This window comes from Tursiops truncatus, chromosome 4 (assembly GCF_011762595.2).
Source record: "Tursiops truncatus isolate mTurTru1 chromosome 4, mTurTru1.mat.Y, whole genome shotgun sequence".
NCBI classification, from domain to species: domain Eukaryota; kingdom Metazoa; phylum Chordata; class Mammalia; order Artiodactyla; family Delphinidae; genus Tursiops; species Tursiops truncatus.
In genome coordinates, this window is record NC_047037.1 from 14,254,996 (window position 1) to 14,278,066 (window position 23,071).

Here is a 23,071-nt window from a genome sequence, read left to right on the forward strand (position 1 = left end):
CAAATATGTCAAGATAAGTGAAGGGCCCACTGTTTATTGAAGGTGATGGCTGGCAATGACTAATACAATTACTTTTCCCTTGAACAGATTCAGGTTCAAAATGTAGCTTCAGTTACCTCTAAAATGAAAGGAATGTTCAGAGTTCTATTGCCACTTCCATGTACTTAGACCATTACCAAATGAATGTTCTCCTTTCCCTTTCCCTGCTTTCCTTCAGACTCCAGCACTGTGTGTGGAAAGACAGCCCTCAGGTCATGATGCTGAGCTGAGGAGGAATACTACCCCCAAAGCATCCTGGGAAATGCTTGACCAGAACTATTGCAGTCTGTTACTTCTTTGCTAAACCACTCATCTTGCGAAACCAACGAGGTGGGAGGGAGACACAAGAGGAAGGAGATATGGGGATATATGTATATGTATAGCTGATTCACTTTGTTATAAAGCAGAAACTAACACACCATTGTAAAGCAATTATACCCCAATAAAGATGTTAATTAATTAATTAATTAGTTTAAAAAATGAGTTCAGAGACTCAATTGTTGTACAAAACACCCCAATACTCTGGTTAAAAATGTTTTTGTGAGATAACTTCCTTTTTACTCCCTATATAATGCCATCTGACTTTAACAACTAGAAATATTATTTATTCAAATGGAAGCTTGCTTGCTTTATGACATTGACATAAAATAGTTACATGGCTAAAGTTAGAACGGCTCCACCCAAAGATTCTGCAAAATCTTTAGTGTGGTGAGGACCATAATGACATTCTTATTAGTAAGTACAATACATATTTTTAAAACAAACAAAGCTGGTACCTCCTATTTTCTTAAAAATGGCATTGATGATATTCTTCCTGCAGTGGATTATGGAACAGAGAGGTCTAGATAAGAGTAAAAGCAGCCCCTTAGTAGAGTAGCTTGGACTCTCAAAGCGGTTATCTGTCATTCACATCAAGCCTGAGCAAGTATTTGGGTTAGTTTTATATGTCAAAACCGAAGGGGAAGGCTTAGCAAAAACATTGTCTCTTGCTCCGAATAAGGCAGGCTGAGGAGATGTACATCATTTCGCTCACACACTGGACTCCCCTCCCTTTTGTTCCTGCTTCTCTCCTGCTTGGAGCTGACTCCTCCTTCCTGCAGCTCTGAGGATCACAGGCTGATTGAAGAACACAGCGGTTCCGATGGGGAGCTGTGCTCAGTGACTCACTCTCTCTCTCATTTTCTCTCTGTCTCTGAACCGGCAAAGCTGAAAACTGCCTGAAAAGCTCTCTGCCTTTGAATCCAGCTCTGGAACCAAATGCATCATTTTACTGCTCTTAAAAACTGAATAGAGTTTGATTACCTCAAGCCAAAGCTGCTTTGCTCCATAAGAAGGACCCGAAAGGACCCACACATCATTGTTTTTCAATCTACTTGAGGAGGTTTTGCTTTCATGCCTGAAACGTGCTGGTTTCAGGAGGGAGTTTTTGGTTTGTCTGTTTTTAATTGAAATGTTGAAAAGTTTCTTATTGCTGCTTTAAGTGGAACCCAATTTTAAAATATGGGTTGAGTCAGATCTAAAGGAGAGTTGTCCATTTTCTGCCGGGACTGACTGGTGAACATCTTGAGGGAAACTTGGTAGGAGATAATGAGATCTGATTTGCAACTAACAGCCATGCTTAATTTTGAGAATATTTATAGACTCATTGAAAAAGAAATTAAATATTGACCAAGGATAATGTCTGTATTTCTCAGTAACTTATCAACAAATGACTCTAGCCTGTGGAAAGAAAATCATAATTCGACAGATCTTTTAAATCCGCCAGGAACCGTGAATATATATCTTTTTTGCCTGACATGCTTAATGACTCTCGCAGCCCTGGCAGGCAGCATTTATTCACTAGTTTCCCTAATGAAAACGCGGAACAGAACTGTTGTGTCCATGCTTGTGGCTTCCTGGTCTGGGGATGATCTCATGAGCGTCTTGTCGGTGACCATCTTCATGTTTTTGCAGTGGCCAAATGAGGTCTCTGACTACTTCCAGTCTCTGTGCACCACCTCTGCCTTACTATATTTATGCCAGGGCCTCTCGAGCAACTTGAAGGCGACTCTCTTAGTCTCCTACAACTTTTACACGATGCACAGGGCTGTGGGGAGCCAGGCAGCCTCCAGAAGATCTGGCCAGGTGCTCGGCGTGGCGCTGACGGTGTGGGCAGCCAGTCTGCTGCTCTCCGCGCTTCCTCTGTGCGGCTGGGGCGCCTTTGTACGCACGCCTTGGGGCTGCCTGGCCGACTGCTCCAGCTCCTACGTGCTGCTACTTTTCGCTGTGTACACTTCGGCCTTCGGACTCCTCGCCGGCCTCTCGGTCCCCCTCACTCACCAGTTGCTGTGTTCGGAGGAGCCACCAAGACTCCACGCCAACTACCAGGAGATTTCCCGCGGAGCTTCCACTCCAGGGACCCCTTCAACGCGGGGGAGAGTGCTTTCCCCGTCCCCAGATGATGCTCCGGGCCCGGCCCTGCGGTGCTCGGGAGGATGCTCCCCGAGCTCGGACACCGTGTTTGGACCGGGTCTGCCCGCGAGGGCAGGGCTGGGGCCGGGGCGCGGTGCTACCGCTGTGGCTGGAGCCTGCAGGCGTGAGGACCGGGGGACTCTCTATGGCACCAGGAGCTTCACCGTGAGCGTAGCGCAGAAGCGCTTTTCTTTGATCTTAGCGATGACAAAAGTCACCCTTTGGCTACCCATGATGGTAAAAGTGCGGTTGCTCACAGCGCGCGGGGGGGTGTGCCAGGCAGTATGAGTGCGTGTTGAGACCACCCTCCCCGGTTTGGAGGGTCACCCAGAGACGTGCATTAAGTCCGCTTACGAATGTATCTCACTTGGTTTTAGAGAAGCACTTGGAGGAAGGCAGTTCATGGGTAGGACTAGCAGCCGCGAAGCCTTTGCTGCTAAGTGCTTCTCGGTTCAAAACTGGGGAGGAGGGGCTTCCCTGGTGGAGCAGTGGTTGGGAGTCCGCCTGCCAGTGCGGGGGGTGCGGATTCGTGCCCCGGTCCCTGCGCGTCCGGAGCCTGTGCTCCGGAACGGGAGAGGCCACAGCAGTGAGAGGCCCGCGTGCCAAAAAAAAAAAAAAAAAGAAAAAACTGGGGAGGAGTATGGGGAGCGCTTTCAGGCGCGAGAGACTTAGTTTTCTGAGATCTCTCATGGTCAAGGGTGTCCTTTTCTCTCGTAGCGATATCTGGGAGTATTCAGTAAAGAGGGTTTTTGCCCCCAATCCTCTGTCATGCCCTTCTCTCTGCTCCATTCCTCCCTAGTAAGGACACCGCCCATCCCCAGCAGGGAGACAGGAGAGGCGTGGTCAGGAGTAGAGACAGCAGAAAGTAGAGAAAACAGGCTTTTGTTCAAGCCTCCAGGAAAGAGCCCAGCTGAGAGGTGGCAGGTGGTGCCCTAGTGTGACAAGCATAACCTGGCAGAGGTGAGGGGCCAGGGATGTGACAAAGGACATCTGGAGTACCAGGTACAGGTTTCACACATGCTTGCCTGTTTTCTGGGATAGCATTTTCTGTATTGTGACTGTGTTTCCCTAGTGGAAACTTGAGCTGGCAGCTAGCACAGACCAGGCTGTCAAGAGTGGAAACCCTCAAAGCCTGTGCAGTCTGGAGCAGCGGGCCTCCTCCCAAGGATTCCCAGTCCATCACCCAAACTGAGGATGCCAGCCCAGGAATAGAGCTTCTGGCTCTCAGACAGGAAAGGGCCCTGGAGGAGGGAGCTGGGGCAGCATGCTTGAGGGAAAGGCTTGGCAAAATGGAAAATGTTATCCTAGGATAGGTCTGAAGCTCTCTGCTTTTGCAGATCCACATGGTGGTCCAGCACGTCGTGGGGTTTCAGAGCCTTCCCTTTGAGACGCTCAGCTTTCTGCTAACCCTCCTGGCCACCGCTGTAACTCCAGTGTTTGTCTTGTCCAAACACTGGACACACTTGCCCTGTGGCTGCATCATCAACTGCAAGCAGAACACATATGCAGTGACGTCTGATGGGAAAAAACGTAAGTCCTGAACAGTGCAGAGGTTGGGAACAATATGCATATGGTCAAATACAGAAAGGTGGTCTGTTGAGAGAGTTGCCTTAGTAGGGGATGAAGAGTCCAAGGACAAATGAAGTGGTAAATGGAAGAAATTATAATGTGAAACAAGTGTTAGCACAATATTGGAGTAAGTTTTAAATGAGGCAAGTTTAAAACAGCTCTGTGAACTGCTTGTACATTGAATAATTATTTTAGGTAAGAAAAGAAGAGAATTTATTCAAACCAGCATGAAGTCAACAAAGGCCTTTAGGTGTTATATCTACCATAGGTCTTAGCCTAGAGTAGAAAATAACTCCCCCTCCCAAATCTACGTATGAGAAGTCTGCATCTTTGAAAAGTTAAAAACTCATTATATTAAAGTTCATTATTGCTGAGTGGAACAGTAAAGAAAAGCATTTTCTTTAGTTTGCTGCTTATATTCTTCCAGGGTTTTGGAAAGTTTTCAGAGTAAGCAATAGGAGTGACTAAAAACAGTTCCAAAACAAATTTTAAGTGTTTGCCTCTGCTTTTAGAAAACATACATATATACACAAAACAACCCCACAAACACCTATAATTTCAAAAAAGGACAAAGGTGGCAGAGTTTGTCAATGTATGTTCATGTATGAATCTAGCCATGCCAGTTACTTAAAACAAACAAACAAACCAAAAAAAAAAACAACAACTATGTTCTAAAGAGTACCTCTAGACCAAGAGTGCGGTCAATTATAAAACTCACTGGAGTGTAATTGTTCCTATTCTGAGAACAGGAAAAGTTGAAGAATGACCTGTATATTTTGACTCTTCCATAAGGAAAAGGATATTTTTTTGTCATTCCAGACAAAAGATAGGATGTTCTACCATTTAATAAATCCAAGACTGCATTAGTGTATGCTGAATTAACTGTTCCATTAATTGTCCTTTGCTCAGAATAAGCAAGTATATTATTCTTTAACAGAGAAGAAAGAATAAATAAAAACAGTCCATCTTAGACTATTTTAGGGCTATGAAAACTGGAGACTATTAAAGAATATTCTGCAATCAGTTCTTCAACAGGTTTATTTTATAAACATTAAATAGTCATGAACTGGTCATTTTCCATGTATTCATGACATTTAATGTCTAGATAATTTTCAAATGACCAGAAGATTTTTTTAGTGTTAAGGATGCCATGAAGTTTTATTGTTAATAGATGCCAAATTCATCTATGCCCTTAAAATAAAATAGCCATGGAACTTGTAATAATTATGTGCTTTTGGATATTAATATCCAGAGCAACAGTGACACAGAAAATTAATAATAAATCTTTTTGAACCACATAGAAGAACACAGAACATGTAAAAATCACTTACAAGCCTGAAAGTTCTACCATTCTATCAAACATTAATATTTTGTCACTAAATTAATGAACTAACCCCATCTTATAGTATTTAAAATTGTGAGAGAGACAAGAAGAGTTTAGGGCAGTCACTTTTAAGAACTGAAGGGCACCTTTATCAGAGCTGAAAACAAAGCAATGCAACAGATCTATCACTATAAATGGTCTAGGAAGCACTTCTGTCTTATACTGCACAAAATAGAAGAAACTACAGCAGACTAGCAGAATCAATAATCCTGCTAATATCTCATGTTTGAAATTAGAACCATGCCTTTCAAGATCAAAATAATATTTTTCCTCTAAAATTATCGTTGCCCTTATTTGTATTCATTTTAAAATTTCAGGGAAGGTGTTGAAATGTGAGCTTAGAGAGGCGTGGCTTCGAAAATAAAATGTTGTGAGAAACGTTAGTTTAAAATGGCTCCATTCTCTTTTTTTTTTTTTTTTACATCTTTATTGGGGTATAATTGCTTTACAATGGTGTGTTAGTTTCTGCTTTATAACAAAGTGAATCAGCTATACATATACATATATCCCCATATCTCCTCCCTCTTGCGTCTCCCTCCCACCCTCCCTATCCCACCCTTCTAGGTGGTCACAAAGCACTGAGCTGATCTCCCTGTGCTGTGGCTGCTTCCCACTAGCTAGCTATTTTACATTTGGTAGTGAATATATGTCCATGGCACTCTCTCACTTGATCCTAGGCTCTGCCACAGGAAAATTATAAGAATGATGTACTTTCCTTGTCTGAGGACCCACCATAAATTTTCCTATTGCTAGGATGACACAAAAACAGAATTTTGAAACTCCAAAGATGGCTCATCCTCTGGTGGGCAGGTGCTTGATCAGTTATAGTACTTTGATTCTATGTCGTTATAGTACTTTGATGGCTCCAGTGTCACATTTAAGCTTTTTCTCCTTAACAAATTAATATCCCCCTTTTACATTCTTTTGCTGGGAACTCCAGAAGCAAGAAAAGGAAAATATTTTTTCCTAACTCATATTTACCGTAGGTTCATTTTGGTGATGTAAGCATAATTCTACATCTCAGCTTCACTGTATGGATACTGAGAGACATGCAGCCAGAATATGAATGTCAGTAATGGAAAATAATTTCCAGAAATAATAGTTCTCTCCTGTTTTCAACAATAATCTGTATTACTAGTGTCTCAAAACAAAAGTTGTTTAAAAAAAGCTGGTTTTAACACAGAGGTCTCAGGTGGTAGACATATGGATTGGATATGGCTTTCAGACCCATTTGGTTTGCATGACATGATGCGTTCTTTTTTAAATTAAATAAACAGTTAAAATAAAATATTTTCTATAAAAATCAGATTTTCAGCTTCTGTTTTTTGACAAAGTCAAATTATCTGCTGACATGTTACTCTGAAGAATTATGTATATTTATAAGCTGATATAATTACTTATGTCTAAAATTGTCATTAGTAAGATGTGATTAAAAGCAGAAGACTAGAGCTATTTCATGCCTTATTCAGGGTTTTGCTTTTCAGAGCAAATGTAACATTATACTTATTTTTCATAAGTGTACTATAGACTTCAAAAGACCCTGACTCTATTCTTCTAAGTTTCTTGTAAGTTACTAGTCAAATGTTGTCAACTCTGTTTTGTTGTTATAGCCTATTACCTTCATTGGTTAGTCAGAATTTACCTCTAGTGTTAAGGAAAAGTCAATAACAAGAAATGTTTCTATTGGTTACATTTCATAATTAATGTACTTCCCTTAACTCAAAGATAGCACATCAGGGACATTCTGCTTCCATTAACATATTTCATGGATCTGATTAGCAGTAAAGCAATTTCACATAGAGGTTAATGACTTCAATTCTGGAGTCAGCTTTAAATTAAAATCTCTTTACCAGGTAAGTAATCTTAGGTAGGTTTCTTCTATAAGCCTCAGTTTTCTCAAATGCAAAATAGAACCAATATGCCTTTTATTATGTAGGGTTGTTGTTTTGTTAAATGTCATGACCTTTGTGCATAACTGTCCCTGGAATGCTCTAGTTCCCCACTGTATCTTTCTCAATCACACTTCCTTCTCATAGCCTACCTCAGACTGCTTCTTGCACCCAGTGATGTGGAAGGAGATTCTCCACCGACACATTCTGCACAGTTCTTTAAAAACCTTACTCACTTTTGCTTTATATATTTCATAGTTATAATACACAGATAATAAAATATATAGCCATAGATATCCATTTATATGATAAAATTGGGATTTTATGACAGTTTTTATTTGCTTAATATCCTTGAATTGACCACTTATCACTTTATAACTTTTTTTTAGAGAAAAAGGAAACCCAACAATAACTAAAACGTCCTTTTAGTTCCTTCAGCTTTCACACTATTAAAGTAACTTAAAAATTCTAATTTAATTTTACTGGACTATATTACTAGAAAAAGTTAAGTAGTACTGTAAATGAAATAGTGTATAATGTTAACATCTGTTTCTACTTTTCCATTTTCTTTGAATAGAAATTTTTGTTTGTATCTTGGCTCAATGAATGTTTTGGCTCAAATAATGAGTGATACCTATAAATTCTCTTTCAGTCAGCAGAATTGGTTTGTAAATCTTCAGTTCTGAGACTATTTCAGTAATAGAATCAGCATATGAATGACATGAGGTTGTATTGTAAAATGAATCAAATTTTACCTGTTCTCATAGAAATTTTATAGTTTTTAATAAATTTTTCCACCAAGGATAGCTAAATGTGTGCTAATAAAACACAGAACTATCCAAGTAGAAAAAAAGTTTTGAAATGAGCCATGTTTGAAAGATGAAAATCAAAACATTACATTGCATTTTGTCTACCATCTTGATATAGCTTCATTCTTAATACACAAAAATTATCTAGTATTTAATGACGTTCACATACAACAATTGTATCACTTCTGTCACATTCTCATGTGTTATTCTACTAAGACTTTATACAGTATTCACCAAATAGCAGTGCTATATGTAAGATACCATCATATTTCACCTAATTTAAACCATGGAAAGTTTTATGTGTTCCTGCTAAACTGCTCTTGTAGTTAATCAGGTATATACATGTTGTAAAGTGCTTCAGTTCACAGAAATATGTCTATATACTCTTCTTTAAAATTCATTTCAAATTTATTCAGAAATGTACATATTATTTTTAAAAGTTTAAAAACTGTATTATAGCATTATCTAATTTTTACTGTATGCATTTATAAACATATAAATGTCAGGAATGATATACATCAAAATATTTAAAGCAGTTATATCGTTGTTGGTATTGCCAGCAGAATAGCTCAAGTAATATTAAGAGCTTTTTAATAATTAAGTTGTAGCAAAATAAAGTTTATAAACAATGTATTTTATCCCCAAATAAAGAAATGTAGAGATAATTGGTAGACTGATAGAGCTAAAACTAAAACTGAGTGGATATGAGACTATTCTAATTTATGGATCAATATTTTACATAAAATTTCTTTAAAGACTTCAGTGTTCTGGGGTTGTATGTATTTCAAGCCTTCCATTGTGTAAGTGAGAACAGTTAGGCCCAGAGTGATAAGATGGTTGAATTTGTGAGGCACAGTTGCTTTGCATAATTGACAAGAAGTAAACGAAGATAATTCAACTAATCAGGTTGAATTCACTTTCCTATTTTTACTCATTTTGTATATCCAAGCACTGTTTATATCTATCTTCCTAATCATGGAATTTTGTTTTTGTTTTTACATAGCCAAGAGGAGATGCTTTGAATTCAATCTATCATTTCAACGAAGTTATGGAATTTATAAAATAGCACATGAAGATTACTATGATGATGATGAAAATTCAACATCCTATCACAATCCCATGAACTATGAGTGCAAAACTACAAAAGACTCTCAGAGAGACTCTCATAATGTATTCAATGCCATAAAGGTGGAAATCAGCACCACGCCCTCTCTGGACAGCTCCACGCTAAAAGGCATCAACAAATGCACAAACACTGATATTATAGATGCTAAACAGGATTCCCACAATGAAAAGGATGTTGATCCACTGCTCTCTGAAAAAAAAGAAGGTGATATTAAATATGATGAAACCACCCTTTTGGAAGGGCCAGAAAGAAGACTTTCTCATGAGGAGAGTCAGAAACCAGACCTTTCAGACTGGGAATGGTGTAGGAGTAAATCAGAAAGAACCCCTCGTCAGGTACAGTAAAGGTTGTTATTCCTCTTAAATTAAAAGTAATACCAAATATGACAGCATGCAAAAAAATTATCCGTTGCTTATTTCATTCATCCAACTCCAAGGTTATCTTCACTTAACTCAATTAATTTCCATAATACTAAGTTTTATTTCAAAGTGTCTTTTTAAAATTTTTTAATTCTACATTTTCAGTCAAATTCTATCTATTTTGGAATTGGCAGAGCTAAACAGGATCTTTGAGACGAGCCTCTATTTTAACCTCAGGTAATCTGTGTAAATTCAGACTAGACTCTCAAAACTTATTTCAAATTAGTAAACTTGTAGGTTTTATATTTTTTCTTCACCTGAAAAGTTTACACAAGTGTCCAAAACAGGTTTTGGGGCAAATGTTTATCCAACTACCAGTAAACAGGTAGTCCTTTTGCAACTCTACTATTCACATAGCTTGGCTATTAGTCTTTTTTGTTTGTTTTAAATTTTATCTCTTTATTTTTTTATACAGCAGGTTCTTTTTTTTTTAAACATCTTTATTAGAATATAATTGCTTTACAATGGAGTGTTAGTTTGTGCTGTATAACAAAGTGAATCAGCTATACGTATACATATATCCCCATATCCCCTCCCCCTTGCATCTCCCTCCTATCCTCCCAATCCCACCCCGCCAGGTGGACACAAAGCACCGAGCTGATCTCCCTGTGCTATGCAGCTGCTTCCCACTAGCTATCTATTTTATATTTGTTAGTGAATATATGTCCATGCCACTCTCCCACTTCATCCCAGCTTACCCTTCCCCCTCCCCATGTCCTGCAGTACATTCTCTATGTCTGCATCTTGATTCCTGTCCTGCCCCTAGGTTCTTCAGAACCATTTTTTTTTTAGATTCCATATAGATTGTGTTAGCATACAGAATTTGTTTTTCTCTATCTGACTTACTTCACTCTGTATGACAGTCTCTAGATCCATCCACCTCACTACAAATAACTGAGTTTCATTTCTTTTTATGGCTGAGTAATATTCCATTGTATACATGTGCCATATCTTCTTTATCCATTCATCTGTCAATGGACACTTATGTTGCTTCCATTTCCTGGCTATTGTAAATAGAGCTGCAATGAACATTGTGGTACATGACCCTTTTGAATTATGGTTTTCTCAGGGTATATGCCAGGAGTGGGATTGCTGGGTATTATGATAGTTCAATTTTTAGATTTTAAGGAATCTCCATACTGTTCTCCATAGTGGCTGTATCAATTTACATTCCCACCAACACTGCAAGAGGGTTCCCTTTTCTCCACACCCTCTCCAGCCTTTATTGTTTGTAGATTTTTTGATGATGGCCATGCTGACTGGTGTGAGGTGATACCTCATTGTAGTTTGTTTTTTTTTTTTTTAATTTGCTGTACGCGGGCCTCTCACTGTTGTGGCCTCTCCCGTTGCGGAGCACAGGCTCCGGACGCGCAGGCTCAGTGGCCATGGCTCACGGGTCCAGCCGCTCCGCGGCATGTGGGATCCTCCCGGACCAGAGCACAAACCCGTGTCCCCTGCATCGGCAGGCGGACTCTCAACCACTGCGCCACCAGGGAAGCCCCCTCATTGTAGTTTTGATTTGCATTTCTCTACTGATTAGTGATGTTGAGCATTCTTTCATGTGTCTGTTGGCGATCTGTGTATCTTCTTTGGAGAAATGTCTATTTAGGTCTTCTGCCGATTTTTGGATTGGGTCGTTTGTTTTTTTGATATTGAGCTGCATGAGCTGCTTGTATATTTTGGAGATTAAATTTTTGTCAGTTGCTTCATTTCCAAATATTACTCCCATTCTGAGGGAAGTCTTTTCGCCTTCTTTATGGTTTCCTTTGCTGTGCAAAAGGTTTTAAGTTGCATTAGGTCCCTTTGTTTATTTTTGTTTTTATTTCCGTTTCTCTAGGAGGTGGATCAAAAAGGATCTTGCTGAGATTGATATCATGGAGTGTTCTGCCTATGTCTTCCTCTAAGAGTTTTATAGTGTCTTGCCTTACGTTTAGTCTTTAATCCATTTTGAGTTTATTTTTGTGTATGGTGTTAAGGAGTGTTCTGATTTCGTTCTTTTACCTGTAGCTGTCCAGTTTTCCCAGCACCATTTCTTGAAGAAGCTGTCCATTCTCCATTGTATATTCTTGCCTCCTTTATCAAAGATAAGGTGACCTTACGTGTGTGGGTTTATCTCTGGGCTTTCTGTCCTGTTCCATTGATCTATATTTCTGGTTTTGTGCCAGTACCACACTGTCTTGATTACTATAGCTTTGTAGTCAGGGAGCCTGATTCCTCCAGCTCCGTTTCTCTTTCTCAAGATCGCTTTGGCTATTGGGGGTCTTTTGTGTTTCTATACAAATTGTGAAATGTTTTGTTCTAGTCCTGTGAAAAATGCCATTGGTAGTTTGACAGGGATTGCATTGCATCTGTAGATTGCTTTGGGTAGTAGAGTCATTTTCACAATGTTGATTCTTCCAATCCAAGAACATGGTATATCTCTCCATCTGTTTGTATCATCTTTAATTTCTTTCACCAGTGTCTTATAGTTTTCTGCGTACAGGTCTTTTGTCTCCTTAGGTAGGTTTATTACTAGGTATTTTATTCTCTTTGTTGCAGTGGTAAATGGGAGTGTTTCCTTAATTTCTCTTTCAGATTTTTCATCATTAGTGTTTAGGAATGCCAGAGATTTCTGTGCATTAATTTTGTATCCTGCTACTTTACCAAATTCATTGATTAGCTCTAGTAGTTTTCTGGTAGCATCTTTAGGATTCTCTATGTATAGTATCATGTCATCTGCAAACAGTGACAATTTTACTTCTTGTTTTCTGATGTGGACTCCTTTTATTTCGTTTTCTTTTCTTATTGCTGTGGCTAAAACTTCCAAAACTTTGTTGAATAGTAGCGGTGAGAGTGGGCAACCTTGTCTTCTTCCTGATCTTAGTGGAAATGGTTTCAGTTTTTCACCATTGAGAACAATGTTGGCTGTGGGTTTGTCATTTATGGCCTTAATTATATTGAGATAGGTTCACTCTATGCCTACTTTCTGGAGGGTTTTTATCATAAATTGGTGTTGAATTTTCTCAAAAGATTTTTCTGCATCTATTGAGATGATCATATGAATTTTCTCCTTCAATTTGTTAATATGGTTTATCATATTGATTGATTTGCATATATTGAAGAATCCTTGCACTCCTGGGATAAACCCCACTTGCTCATGGTGTATGATCCTTTTAATGTGCTGTTGGATTCTGTTTGCTAGTGTTTTATTGAGGATTTTTGCATGTTCATCAGTGATATTGGCCTGTAGTTTTCTTTTTTGTGGCATCTTTGTCTGATTTTGGTATCAGGGGGATGGTGGCTTTGTAGAATGAGTTTGGGAGTGTTCCTCCCTCTGCTCTATTTTGGAAGAGTTTGAGAAGGATAGATGTTAGCTCTTCTCTAAATGTTTGATAGAATTCACCTGTGAAACCATCTTTCCTGACCTTTTCTTTGTTGGAAGATTTTTTTTTTTTTTTGGCGGTACGCGGGCCTCTCACCGTCATGACCTCTCCCGTTGTGGAGCACAGGCTCCAGATGTGCAGGCTCAGTGGCCGTGGCTCATGGGCCCAGCCGCTCTGCAGCATGTGGGATCTTCCTGGACCAGGGCACTAACCCGTGTCCCCTGCATCGGCAGGCGGACTCTCAACCACTGTGCCACCAGGGAAGCCCTGTTGGAAGATTTTTAATCACAGTTTCAATTTCAGCGCTTGTGATTGGTCTGTTTTTATTTTCTATTTCTTCCTGGTTCAGTCTCAGATGGCTGTGCTTTTCTAAGAATTTGTCCATTTCTTCCAGGTTGTCCATTTTATTGGCATATAGTTGCTTGTAGTAATCACTCATGATCCTTTGTATTTCTGCAGTCTCAGTTGTTACTTCTCCTTTTTCATTTCTAATTCTATTTATTTGGGTCTTCTCCCTTTTTTTTCTTGATGAGTCTGGCTAATGGTTTATCAATTTTGTTTATCTTCTCAAAGAACCAGCTTTTAGTTTTATTGATCTTTGCTCTCCTTTCCTTCATTCTTTTTCATTTATTTCTGATCTGATCTTTATGATTTCTTTCCTTCAGCTAACTTGGGGTTTTTGTCCTTCTTTCTCTAATTGCTTTAGGTGTAAAGTTAGGTTGTTTATTTGAGATATTTCTTGTTTCTTGAGGTAGGATTGTATTGCTATAAACTTCTCTCTTAGAACTGCTTTTGCTGCATCCATAGGTTTTGGGTCATTGTGATTTCATTGGCATCTGTTTCTAGGTATTTTTTGATTTTTTCAGTGATCTCTTGGTTATTTAGTAGTGTATTGTTAGGCCTCCATGTGTTTGTATTTTTTACAGATTTTTTCCTGTAATTGATAGGTAGTCTCATAGTGTTGTGGTCGGAAAAGCTATTTGATACAATTTCAATTTTTTTTAATTTACCAAGGCTTGATTTGTGACCCAAGATATGATCTATCCTGGACGATGTTCCATGAGCACTTGAGAAGAAAGTGTAATCTGCTGTTTTTGGATGGAATGTCTTATAAATATCAATTAAGTCCATCTTGTTTAATGTGTCATTGAAAGCTTGTGTTTCTTTTTTTATTTTCATTTTAGATGATCTGTCCATTGGTGAAAATGGGGTGATAATGTCCCCTATTATGATGGTATTACTGTTGATTTCCCCTTTTATGGCTGTTAGCATTTGCCTTATGTATTGAGGTGCTCTTATGTTGGGTGCATAAATATTTACAATTGTTATATCTTCTTCTTGGATCGATCCCTCGATCATTATGTAGTGTCCTTCTTTGTCTCTTGTAATATTCTTCATTTTAAAGCCTATTTTGTCTGATATGAGAATTGCTACTCCAGCTTTCTTTTGATTTCCATTTGCATGTAATATCTTTTTCCATCACCTCCCTTTCAATCTGTATGTGTTCCTAGGTCTGAAATGGGTCTCTTGTAGACAGCATATATACAGGTCTTGTTTTTGTATCCATTCAGCCAGTCTGTCTTTGGGTTGGAGCACTTAATCCATTTACATTCAAGGTAATTATCAATCTGTATGTTCCTATTACCATATTCTTAATTGTTTTGCGTTTGTTATTGTAAGTCTTTTCCTTCTCTTGTGTTTCCTGCCTAGAGAAGTTCCTTTAGCATTTGTTGTAAAGCTGGTTTGGTGGTGCTGAATTCTCTCAGCTTTTTCTTATCTGTACAGGTTTTAATTTCTCCATCAAATCTGAATGAGATCCTTACTGGGTAGAGTCATCTTGGTTGTAGGTTTTTCCCTTTCATCACTTTAAATATGTTCTGCCACTCCCTTCTGGCTTGCAGAGTTTCTGCTGAAAGATCAGCTGTTAACCTTACGGGGATTCCCTTGTTTGTTATTTGTTGCTTTTCCCTTGTGGTTTTTAATATTTTTTCTTTGTATTTAATTTTTGATAGTTTGATTAATATGTGTCTTGGTGTGTTTCTCCTTGGATTTATTCTGTGTGGGACTCTCTGTGCTTTCTAGGGTTGATTGACTATTTCCTTACCCATATTTGGGAAGTTTTCAACTGTAATCTCTTCAAATATTTTCTCAGTACCTTTTTTTTTCTCTTCTTCCTTTGGGACCCATATAATTCGAATGTTGGTGCATTTAATGTTGCCCAGAGGTCTCTGAGATTGTCCTCAATTCTTTTCATTCTTTTTTCTTTATTCTTCTCTGTGGTAGTTATTTCCACTATTTTATCTTCCAGGTCACTTATCTGTTCTTCTGCCTCAGTTATTTGCTATTGATTCCTTCTAGAGAATGTTTAATTTCATCTATTGTGTTGTTCATCATTGTTTGTTTGCTTTTAGTTCTTCTAGGTCCTTGTTAAACATTTCTTGTATTTTCTCCATTCTGTTTCCAAGATTTTCGATCATATTTTCTATCATTACTCTGAATTCTTTTTTTAGGTAGCCTGCCTATTTCCTCTTTTTTTTTTTTTTTGGTCTAGTGGGTTTTTACCTTGCTCCTTCACCTGCTGTGTGTTCCTCTGTCTTCTCATTTTGCTTAACTTGCTGTGTTTGGGTTCTCCTTTTCACAGGCTATAGGTTCGTAGTTCCCATTGTTTTTGGTGTCTGCTCCCAGTGGGTAAAGTTGGTTCAGTGGGTTGTGTAGGCTTCCTAGTGGAGGGGACTGGTGCCTGTGTTTTGGTGGATGAGGCTGGATCTTGTCTTTCTGGTGGGTAGGTCCACGTCTGGTGGTGTGTTTTGGGGTGTCTGTGGCCTTATTGTGATTTTAGACAGCCTCTCTGCTAATGGGTGTGTTTGTGTTCCTGCCTTGCTAGTTGTTTGGCATAGGGTGTCCAGCACTGTAGCTTGCTGGTCTTTGAGTGGAGCTGGGTCTTAGTGTTGAGATGGAGATCTCTGGGAGAGCTTTCTCCATTTGATATTACATGGGGCCAGGAGGTCTCTGGTGGGCCAATGTCCTGAACTTGGCTTTCTCACCTCAGAGACTCAGGCCTGACCCCCAGCCAGAGCACCAAGACCCTGTCAGCCACACAACTCAGAAGAAAAGGGAGATTTAAAAAAAAAGAAAGAAAAAAGAAAGAAAGAAAAGAAAGTTATTAAAATAGAAAAAAATATTAAAAATAAAACAGTAATTAAAAAAAAAGAAGAGAAAAAGGAAGAAGAGAGCAACCAAAGAAAAATCAAATCCACCAATGATAACAAGCACTGAAAAACTATACTAAAAAAAACGGACAGTCAGAGCCCTAGGACAAATGGCAAAAGCAAAGCTATACAGACAAAATCACACAAAGAAGCATACACATACACACTCACAAAAAGAGAAAAAGGAAATATATATATATATATATATATATATATATAATTTAAAAAGGAAGAGAGCAACCAAATCAATAAACAAATCTACCAATGATAATAAGCTCTAAATACTAAACTAAGATAAACATAAAACCAGAAACAAATTAGATGCAGAAAGCAAACCCCAAGTCTACAGTTGCTCCGAAAGTCCACCGTGTCAATTTTGGGGTGATTTGTTGTCTATTCAGGTATTCCACAGATGCAGGCACATCAAGTTGATTGTGGAGATTTAATCCGCTGCTCCTGAGGCTGCTGGGAGAGATTTCCCTTTCTCTTCTTTGTTCACACAGCTCCTGGGGTTCAGCTTTGGATTTGGCCCCGCCTCTGTGTGTAGGTCTCCTGAGGGTGTCTGTTCCCCACCCAGATAGGACAGGGTTAAGAGAGCGGCTGATAAGGGGGCTCTGGCTCACTCAGGCCGGAGGGAGGGAAGGGTACAGAATGGGGGGCGAGCCTGCGGTGGCAGAGGCCAGCATTACGTTGCAACAGGCTGAGGCGCGCCATGTGTTCTCCCGGGGAAGTTGTCCCTGGATCACGGGACCCTGGCAGTGGCGGGCTGCACAGGCTCCCGGGAGGGGAAGTGTGGATAGTGACCTGTGCTTGCACACAGGCTTCTTGGTGGCGGCAGCAGCAGCCTTAGTGTTTCATGCCCGTCTCTGTGATCCACGCTGATAGCCTCGGCTCATCCCCGTCTCTGGAGCTGGTTTAGGTGGTCCTCTGAATCCCCTCTCCTCGCACACCCTGAAACAATGGTCTCTTGCCTCTTAGGCAGGTCCAGAGATTTTCCCAGACTCCCTCCTGGCTAGCTGTGGCACACTAGCCCGCTTCAGGCTGTGGTCACGCAGCCAGCTGCAGTCCTCTCCCTGGAATCTGAACTCCGAAGCCCGAGCCTCAGCTCCCAGCCCCCGCCCATCCTGGCGGGTGTACAGACAAGCCTCTTGGGCTGGTGAGTGCTGGTTGGCACCGATCCTCTGTGCGGAAATCTCTCTGCTTTGCCCTCCGCACCCGTTGCTGCCCTCTCCTCCGCGGCTCCGAAGCTCCCCCTGCTGCCCACCCCCCGTCCCTGCCAGTGAATGAGCTTCCTTCACAGCTCCCTCCAAGAAGTGCAGGTCCCATACCTATTCTTTTGTCCCTGGTTTTCCTTTTTTCTTTGCCCTACCTAGGTACATGGCGAGTTTCTTGCCTTTTGGGAAGTCTGAGGTCTTCTGCCAGCATTCAGTAGGTGTTCTGTAGGAGTTGTTCCACATGTAGATGTAGTTTTAATGTATTTGTGGGGAGGAAGGTGATCACCACGTCTTACTCCTCTGCCATCTTGAAGGCGTCCCGCTATAGCAGGTTCTTATTAGTTATCTATTTTTCACACATTAGTATATATATGTCAATCCCAATCTCACAATTCATCACACCACCACAGCCAGCCCCCGTTTCCCCTCCTGGTGTCTATACGTTTGTTCTCTACATCTGTGTCTCTATTTCTGCCTTGAAAACCGGTTCATCTGTACCATTTTTCGAGATTCCACATATATGCGTTAATATACAATATTTGTTTTTCTCTTTCTGACTTACTTCACTCTGTATGACAGTCTCTAGGTCCATCCACATCTCTACAAATGACCCAATTTTGTTCCTTTTTATGGCTGAGTAATATTACACTGTATATATGTACCACACCTTCTGTATCCATTTTGCCTATTAGTCTTGCTGGAACTAGTCCCTCTAATACTCAGCGAGGAAAAAAAGACCTATTCCAGAATAGACCCAAGTGAATCTTTGCAAAAACCCTGCTAAATGTTACATCCTTTTAAGGATTGAAGAATAGTTATATAATTTTTTTAAATTTTTATTTATTTAGTTGTTTATTTATTTTGGCTGCGTTGGTTCTTCGTTGTTGTACACAGGCTTCTTATTGCTGTAGCTTCTCTTGTTGCAGAGCATGGGCTCTAGGCACGTGGGCTTCAGTAGTTGCAGCATGTGGGCTCTGTAGTTGTAGCTCACGGGCTCTAGAGCGCAGGCTCAGTAGTTGTGGCACACGGGCTTAGTTGCTCTGCGGCATGTGGGAATCTTCCTGGACCAGGGATCAAATCTGTCTCCCCTGCATTGGCAGGCGGATTCTTAACCGCTGCGCCACCAGGGAAGTCCCTATATGATGTTTTATAATGAAAGAATTTGTACCTTAAGCTCATCCCATTCTTTCCTAGATTTAAGCCTGCCTAGAATGATGAGGGGTACTTCTTATTTTATTGAAATTGTAGTGTGATATTGATATAAGATTGTTCTTTCCTCCAAACGCTCATACCTGATAATTAAAGTTGCTCTTCTTTCCACACAATTGATTTACTAGGAAAAGATATCTTTTTCTACATGACTTAACGTAAATCAGAGTCCACTTGCCCCTAATCTCTGGAATCAAAACTATAGTTTTTCAAATATCTGCTAGTAATAGTGCAGTCATTCATCACAAGTATGACCATCTAACACCAACTATGAATATGAACAGAATAATCTGAGATTTCCTTTATTCTCCTTGATTAATTAAAACTACTAGTTTTTCTTTGATATCACCAGTTTTAAAAGTTGGATAATAAAACAAAATATATGATTAAAAATAATTATTCATAGTGTTTAGTGATTAGGTATCTCAAAAAAATCTAAATATTTGCTGTAAATTGCAAAATACAGTGAAAATTGTATTACTGACAGTATACACTGCTTGGTATTTTTAGAACAATGTGATACCCCAGCTAAGAGGGGAATCCCTACAATATCATCATCAATTTGTTGCTAAATAATCTAATCCTCCTGGTTTTCTTGCACTTAAAAATTAAGTAATATTATGAAGCATGTATGTGTGTGTATATCTCAGTAACCTGCAACTACAGTACCCTGTGTGCCACTCCCCTATTCCATCCTCATGCTCACCCCTTAGGGATTTCAGCTATCTTGAATCTTGCTCATGCTTATTTGTTTTACTGTTTTAACATGAATGTATTTCTAACAATATATTCATTAGTTTGCTTCTTTTGAGCTTTCTAAAGATGGTATCATTTCTGGGACTTGCTTTTTTTCCACTCAACATTACTTCATTACATTTCATGTAATGAAATGACTTCATTTTCTAATGTATTTTGTCAAAGCAGTGGGAAATGCCATCTGAGCTAACACAACATACAGCCCTCATTTAAAAGCCTGAGTTATATTTTGGAGAATATAATCAATTAAACACATCTAGAAATATGTGAAAAGATCAGATACTGTTTACATATAAGCATGTTGTCTTATGAGAATGGTGAAGCACAACTTACACACCTCTGTAAAGCAAACAAACAAAAATGCTACATGGAAAACACAAAATGTTTATCAATTCAGGTATCTTTCAACTACAAAGATTTGCTTATTAAGTATTAATATTTTAACATTTATGAAGAGCAAGTAGTTCAGGAAACTGATTTAAAATGATACTTGTAAAAAATGTTTAGTGGTTAAATAGATAATACAATATTCAGGAAAAGTAAAATTTATATTTTAAGAAACTAATTAAAATTAAATGAAATACTATCATAAATTTAAAACAACAGTAAGAAGTCCTTATGCCACAGGCTGATGTTATTTGTATGACTTTCCCTTAGCAAAATCACCTGTGGACCTAAAGATTAACACTATAACAAAAATACATTTAGAGTTGAAAAGCTTATGACAACTTTTCCTCTGACCAAAGACCGGTTTTAACTCTTATCCTATTCTTCACCAACAGATATTTCATGGGAGTAGGTGGTGACTTAGAAAGCACTTTCTTTTCATCCTTTTCTTCCAAGTTCCTTCTTTGCTCTGAAAGCAAAGTTAACTTATGTATCTTACAGTGGTACAATAAACTGATACATACTCTAATAACTCTATGAAAACACTATCTCTTTTTATTTTCTATGGTTGTACTTTCAAATATTTAGGTTCAGTTTATCAGTTCATATCTAATGGTACTACATTGAATTGCATATGTTCTTTGTTTTTAGGCTATAAAAAAAAGCAGGTTTGATTTAAAATGTATTTAATGAGCCTTACTATATTTTTACAATACACATTGCTTACTTTTTTTTAGAGTTTATGTGAGTAAACAAATTCTCAGTATATCTTGTTGGAAATCCTGGTAGGAGTGAGAGTGTCAGATCAAGGTTAAATTATAAAGGAAATGGGAGTAGAATGGCTTCAGTAGGTTTAAATGTGATGCAATAAAATGTGTCACAGGTGAGAGTGTTTGTAAGACTAAAATTGTGTTACACTTAGCCACACAATGACTTCTTTTTGGACCCCTAGTAGGTAGAGTCCTAAGCAGTTTACTGTTTAAAAATTCAGAAAAAATAGAAATGCCAGAGTTCTTCGGTTACAAAGTTTTAATGTGGTCGCCATGGTATGACTGTTCCTCAAGTGAATAATGATTTTCCACAACCCCAAAGTTTTGTCATCTATGAATAAAGAAAATTGTACTTATAAAATAATTTAGTAACTTATGGGAGATCACTCTAATTTTCTCTTTTAATACTAAGCTCATCAAGTTATCCATGGATTCTGTTTTCTTTTGTTTTAATGTGTTGTCTTAGAGCTCTAGAAACTCATTTATTACTGTAAATCAGAAGCAAAGATATGCTGTCACTATGTCACTTAGTCCCACTAATAATTCTGTATCATCATAGTATTTGAAAGATGAAAGGTCCTTCACTATGCCAATAGAATATAGCCAACCAGATTCTGAAAAAATCCTTCTCAAATGAGAGTCAAATGGGGGAAGTGATTGCTTTTGAATTAGCTACACACCATTTAGTATAAGGATGAATAAACCAACAGAACTAACTTTACAGTCACTGGGGAATCAAAGAAATTTAATTTTTCTTTTAAGGAAAATGGTTTAACTATCTAAAATTAACTATCTAAAAATAGTTTTACAAATTAAATTTGTGTTTGCTCACAGAGTTCAGGGGCAATATTGGTTTCGGTAATCTTTTTTTAATATTATTATTTCTTTAAATCCTTTTCATAGAAAACTATAGAAAGCAAATGCCTATTTAACTGATTTTGGGTTCTTTAGATCCGAGCTTCTCAAACTTTAATGTGCAAATAAGTCAAATGGGGATCTTGTTAAAATGTAGATTATGATTGAGTAGATCCGAGATAGGGTCTGAGATTCTGCATTTCTGACAAACCCCCAGGTGACTGGTGCAAAATCAAAGTCCCATCCCAGACCTACAGAATCAGTAATGTGTATCTGAACCAACCCCAGTTTAAGTACTTAATTTAAGTACTTCTTTCTAAAATTTAAGAAGTACAGTTTTAACATCTAATCACTAGGAGATGGATACTAGTTTAAAGAGTGGGGCAAAATCAATCCTCTTCATTTAACATATGCCCCATAAAGTGAAATAAGACTTGAAGAAGATACCCTAGTATGCATATCTCTTTCCTCTCCCTAAAAAAAGTGCATCTTCTCTTTTCATTTTAAAAAATAAACTATTTTCCTGTGACACTGTCAGCTTGATAATTGCAAATGCTGAAACTTGTTCTCTGAGTAATTTTTGACATTTTTAACTGAAGTGACTGGAGAAAAACTTACTTATCACCTCCTATTTGTAGCCTCAAGGCAAAGATGCAGCCTCATCCTAACACAAAATGAGTGTTTGGAATATAGATATTTTATATTTAGCTACATCCATTTGTTTGGAGTGGTTAGTTCCACTCACTGTTCAGAGACTTGAAAAATTGTTATACTGCTTTCTTTTTTCAAAACATTTATAATCCTTATTTTTTATGATTATAAGGTAATGTAATTATTGTAGAAAATTTAGAAATTGCTGATAAGCAAAGAAAAACACCCACTTCTAACCACCCAGAGTTAATCACTGTTTACATTTTATCAAAGAAAACTTTAGGCTCTTTCCTAAGCATATATTTTCACTTTTGACAAAAATGGGATCATATTGCATGTACTGTTTTGGCATCTGCTTTGTCCACTTAAGAGTATAATTTTCACCTGATTTAAATTGTTTGAGTCATTTGTGTGATTATCTGGTATAGTTTAGAATGGCTATTTAGAGTGTGATTTAAAACTCATTCACAAATGTAAATTTGTTCTCAAGTATTTAAAGTCTTGAAAGTTGAAACTAAGGGAATTTCATTGTAAACTAATTTGAATATTTCATAACAGATTTTGTGATCCTCACAGCATGTATCATTTGCTGAAATGAAGTAAAATTGAGCTAACTGTTCACTTTCTATGGACTCAAGGGGATTAGCATTGGGTCAAAGCTTGTGTAGAATCCTATAATTCACTTTTTAAGCTAAGGATTCTGTTAATATCCTCAAAAAAGCCTCATGGTTTAAGGAGGCCTTACAGGCTATGTGTTGGAATCGCCCAGTTATGGCTTGAATCTCTTCTACAACTCCTGTTGAGTGTTATCTCTTATTTGAAGTCAAATGGCTGGAAACACTACATTTTTGAAACATTTTATTATGAACTAATTTTAGAGTTACAAAACAGTTTTTTAAATAGTATGAGAGTTCTAATATATCCTTCATCCAGCTTCTATTAATGTTAACATGTTACATGATGATAATGTAA

General features: G+C 38.3%; 1 protein-coding gene across 1 annotated transcript in view; it reads left to right on the top strand.

Annotated features, from left to right (window-relative positions):
* The first annotated feature begins 1,716 nt into the window (after window positions 1–1,716).
* The window catches only part of GPR149 (G protein-coupled receptor 149), a 70,635-nt gene continuing 49,280 nt past the window's right edge, over window positions 1,717–23,071 (top strand). Inside the window, exons 1-3 of the mRNA XM_019934131.1 lie at window positions 1,717–2,727; window positions 3,828–4,020; window positions 9,145–9,602. Of these exons, the coding sequence (XP_019789690.1) occupies window positions 1,717–2,727; window positions 3,828–4,020; window positions 9,145–9,602 (1,662 nt within the window). The remainder of the gene's footprint in view (window positions 2,728–3,827; window positions 4,021–9,144; window positions 9,603–23,071) is intronic.